Source organism: Penicillium solitum, assembly GCF_028829755.1.
Source record: "Penicillium solitum strain IBT 25940 chromosome Unknown utg000009l_segment0_segment0, whole genome shotgun sequence".
Taxonomy (NCBI): Eukaryota; Fungi; Ascomycota; class Eurotiomycetes; order Eurotiales; family Aspergillaceae; genus Penicillium; species Penicillium solitum.
The window spans coordinates 1,511,253-1,515,634 of NW_027072128.1; the positions used below are offsets into that span (position 1 = coordinate 1,511,253).

Sequence of the window (4,382 nt, forward strand, 5' to 3'; positions counted from 1 at the left end):
GGGGTATAGTCAGTTTTGAGGGTTAACCCGATCCCCTAGCATTTTGATAGAATTTCTTATATAAAGGCTTCTAAAGCTCAATTTTCTAACCCTAGTCAAAAAACTAATAGTCATATTAAATCATTATACTTCTAAACCTACTATATACTAATACTACTACTATATATATATAATTAAATTACTTAAAATATAAAGAAAAAATACACAAATAATATAGGTCACGAGGTTAAGGAATTCTACTTACTAAAAAGGCCTATTTCCCGCTTATATAAGGCCCGTAGGCAGTGCCTACCCGCCCATCTATAGGAGATATCGTAGTCTAGATATTAATTTTTATACTAGTAATATAATATTAAGAGTAGTTTTAAAATAAAAGGATAAAATAAATACCTATAGTATCTAATACTATAAAAAAAAAAGGGATTTATTATATTTTAGTATAATTTTTAATATGTATAGAACTTAGTTGAAACTAGAGAGTATAGTATATATATAAATATATATATCTCTACTGACTTAACAACTTCTTCTTAATCTCCTATACCTAATTTTATATATTTGAGCTTACTTTTACTTGAATATAATATTTAAATATATGGCTGAGATATTTATCTTCTATTTTTAATAGCATAACCGGGTCGTCGAACTGCGGCCACCGCCTTCGCGGTGTCCGGGTTCCCGGGTCTAATTGCATCCCGGGTCTAATTGCATTTTTTCCCAACCACCTATTTTTAAAAATTCACTACACCCTCAATTCTTCATATTATGTCTCCAGATTTGGAAGATAGTATTACCAATGCCTTAATAGCTTGCTATGCTAAAACGAAGCCAAGCATCAAGGCCATCGCTGAGGAATTCGGTATTAGCTACGGCATATTAAGAGGACGGCTTAAAGGTCGGAAGTCTCGAAACGACCGTACCTCACCCAACAAAGCATTGGAAACCGAGCAAGAAAAGGCATTAATTCTATGGATCGATACCTTAGATCAGGCTTATTCTCCACCATCTGCTGCTCAAATTCAATGTGCTGCGCTACAAATTATCCGGCGTCATAACCCCTCTCGGACACTCGGTAAAAACTGGGCTTACGACTTTATCGCTCGTCTACCACCACGCTTTGAGCACCTTACCCAAAAACCAATAGAGAAAGTACGGTTTCAGGCTGCAGAACCTGGCTATATTGTCACTTGGTACGATCGTCTGCAAATTACGCTCAAAAGCTACAATATTAGCCCGAGAAATCTATATAATTTCGACGAAACCGGGTTTCGAATTGGCGAAGGGAAGGCTCAAAAGGTTGTTTCAGCCCGGGGCAATTCATACAATAGTACCGGTGGTCAAGCCGAATCGCTTACCGGTATTGAATGTGTCTCAGCTACGGGTTGGGTTATGCCGCCATGGTTTTGAGTGAAGGGACAATTCCATATGGAAAGTTGGTTTATCGACACCAATTTACCAGACAACTACACAATTTGTCCAACCCCAAATGGCTGGACTGATGAAATCATTAGTTTTGCATGGCTCCAGGTATTCGATGAATTTACATCATTGCGTATTAAAAAGGGGGAATATCGTCTTCTTTTAATGGATAATCATGGTTCACATTTGACCTATGATTTCATTGAATTTTGTTGGACAAAACGCATTATTCCTTACTGCTTTATTCCACATACAACACATGGTTGCCAACCTCTCGATGATACACCTTTCTCGGTCTTAAAGCATTACTATAAACAATACAACAACGAGACTGCTTTTTGGGGTGGTGATACGAAACACAAAGCCAATTTCTTCGCGGGTATTCATGATATACGTACACGATCATTAACCGAGCGGACAATTCGACACGGGTTCCGAGAAACTGGAATTTGGCCTATCAATTCAGACAAAGGTCTTGAAAAATTGAAGTTGACAGACAATGATCTTCCCGAAATGCCGGGGTTTATAGTTCATGATATTATGTCTGGAACGACACCACCCCCACCATCAAGTTCACTACCAAATTCACCACCTACGACCGTTCAAAAGCTCCGAAAAGCGAGTAGTAAGGTCGTGAAGCATATACAAAACGATGCTACAATTTCTCCGAAGGTACGGGATAGTCTTTCTCGCATTTTAGAAGGTGGACTCGCTCTTGCCGAGGTTGGTGCTCAATTCGCGGAGGACAATGTTCGCATTTTACGACGGAAAAAGCAGTCCAATACTGCTAAAACAAAGCGTAGGCTGCCTGAACTAGGCCCTCGTTTAGTAAAGGACTGCAAAAAACACATCTCCGACCGTGCCGACCGAGAAAGACTACAGATATTCAACAGATCTAAGAAAGCCTGGCGGGAAGCAGCTATTTTGAAAGCGATTGACGACGGCGACATTGAAAACCCGGGTGATATTGAGGATGATGATGGTGCAGAAATGGCCCGGGAATGGATAGATGATCTTTATTGTGTTGATTTAGAAGGTGATGCTATTTAAATTCAATGAATTAGTTGGTGTTGGTGGACAAAATTGCAATTAGACCCAGGAACCCGGGCACCGCGAAGGCGGTGGCCGCAGTTCGACGACCCGGTTACTATATAAAAAAGTTAGATTGCTATAAACTTAAAGTGAGAATGTTGATATACCTATAAAAAATAGTATTTTATCTGCTGAGTTAGCATTTTTGTGCAGCCAAAATAGGAAATGCTTGGCAAAAATATGTATGCTATGGGACTATATAGGAGTCCTATCACTCCTATAGGAGTCCTATAGGACCACTATAGTAATAGGACTAAAATTTTGGCTAGTCCTATAGGAGTGATAGGACTAGGATATAGGACTAAAATTTTTCTAGTCTTATAGGAGTTGGTAAGGTCTAAATAAACTTAGTCCCGACCGACTTTATAACTATTATCTAATACTATACTTAGGGGGAGATAAAGAAGTGGCTTACTAAGTGAAGGTGATAATATATAAACTAATCCTAAGGACGGTATAGATTGTCACGATCTGCATATTATGTATGTATTACGCTCGCTTACATTATTTCCTTTATCACATACTTACTTATTTGCATATCACATTCGTTTACTCTCTTTCCTTTATTCTACAGATTGCTACTATACCTAATCGGGTAATAGCTACTAAGCCTAATTAGGAAAGAGGGATATTTAATTGTTTGCTAGCATAGGGGAGCGCTCTACTATTTAAACCCCATACTCTGCCAGCTCTCTCTCTCTCTCTCTCCTTACTAGCTTTATTATTCTCGTTAGAATACACTCTTTCTTCATTAATCGATCTAGCACGTAACATAGATAAAGATAGTGAAATTCCTCTCCCTCGATCGTCTAGAAGAGTTCGGAAGGTATTAAAAAGGCTCAATAGATATATAGTAGATAGAAACTAGGTTTAAGAATATATATTAAAAGTTATTACAACAATATATCACTAAATTAATTGCTTAAGAAGTTCAGGCATATAATCAGGTTACTTAAAATTACAGAGGAAATCTACATAAATTATACATATCACGAGATTTACCTATTTATACTATTTAACGACCCTCAGGGTCACCCGCGGGTCACTACTAGGTCTAATCATCGTCAATATAGTCTTCGAGAACTCGGTCCTCTTCGTCAGTATCGAGCCATTCTTATAAACGTATAGGGGGGCCGGGTTTTATAGAGTACTACGTATAGAATTCTCGTACTTTCCTCGGCGTATACTTTATATTACCGGTAGGATACTATTATAGATCGAGGTTATATCCTAGCTATTATACTCTGTATTATAGCTTCCGGTAATACGTCCTAGCGTCTAAGATCTTTTCGACTTCCTATTCGTCCGTCTCTCCGACCTATATTAGCTAAGGAGGGTCTATATTAGACTTCGGTAGAACCCATTTTGGGTCGGAGTCTCCGACCCAAAACCCAATGGGTTAAACCCAATAACCTAATAATAACCCATTTGAACCCATTTTGGCATAAAATATGGGTCTTGGCGTTCATAACAATGCTAGGTCATCGAACAAAATTACTGTTTTTTACAACTGTTCCGGTTTGTCTGTCGAATATTGCTACATTATCACAGTAATAAGTTAGAAATTTTATATAATTACTTTGAATTTGAAGCCAATTTACTTTATATTATATTAATTACTAATAAAAATTGAGATTAATTATGGTATAGTGGTGTTCTATTAATTTATATATTTGTTGAATGTAGACTATTAGAAATATATATTAGTAGCAGAGGTGAGTTTATATATATTTAAATATAAATATGAATAGAAATAGAAATTTCTTAATCTTAGTTTATTTTCTATATAATTAATATTATTTTAAAGCTAAATATCTCTTTTCTTATATTCTTAATTAATATATCTAGTAATTAATATACTATATAAATTG

General features: G+C 36.6%; 1 protein-coding gene across 1 annotated transcript; it reads left to right on the plus strand.

Annotated features, from left to right (window-relative positions):
• Positions 1 to 1,959: 1,959 nt before the first annotated feature.
• N7455_011686 (uncharacterized protein) lies at positions 1,960 to 2,469 on the plus strand (the record flags this gene model as incomplete). Its single annotated transcript, XM_065606731.1, has 1 exon — positions 1,960 to 2,469. The coding sequence occupies one exon, from the start codon at positions 1,960 to 1,962 to the stop codon at positions 2,467 to 2,469; it is 510 nt and encodes a 169-aa protein (XP_065459897.1).
• Between the last annotated feature and the right edge of the window lie 1,913 nt (positions 2,470 to 4,382).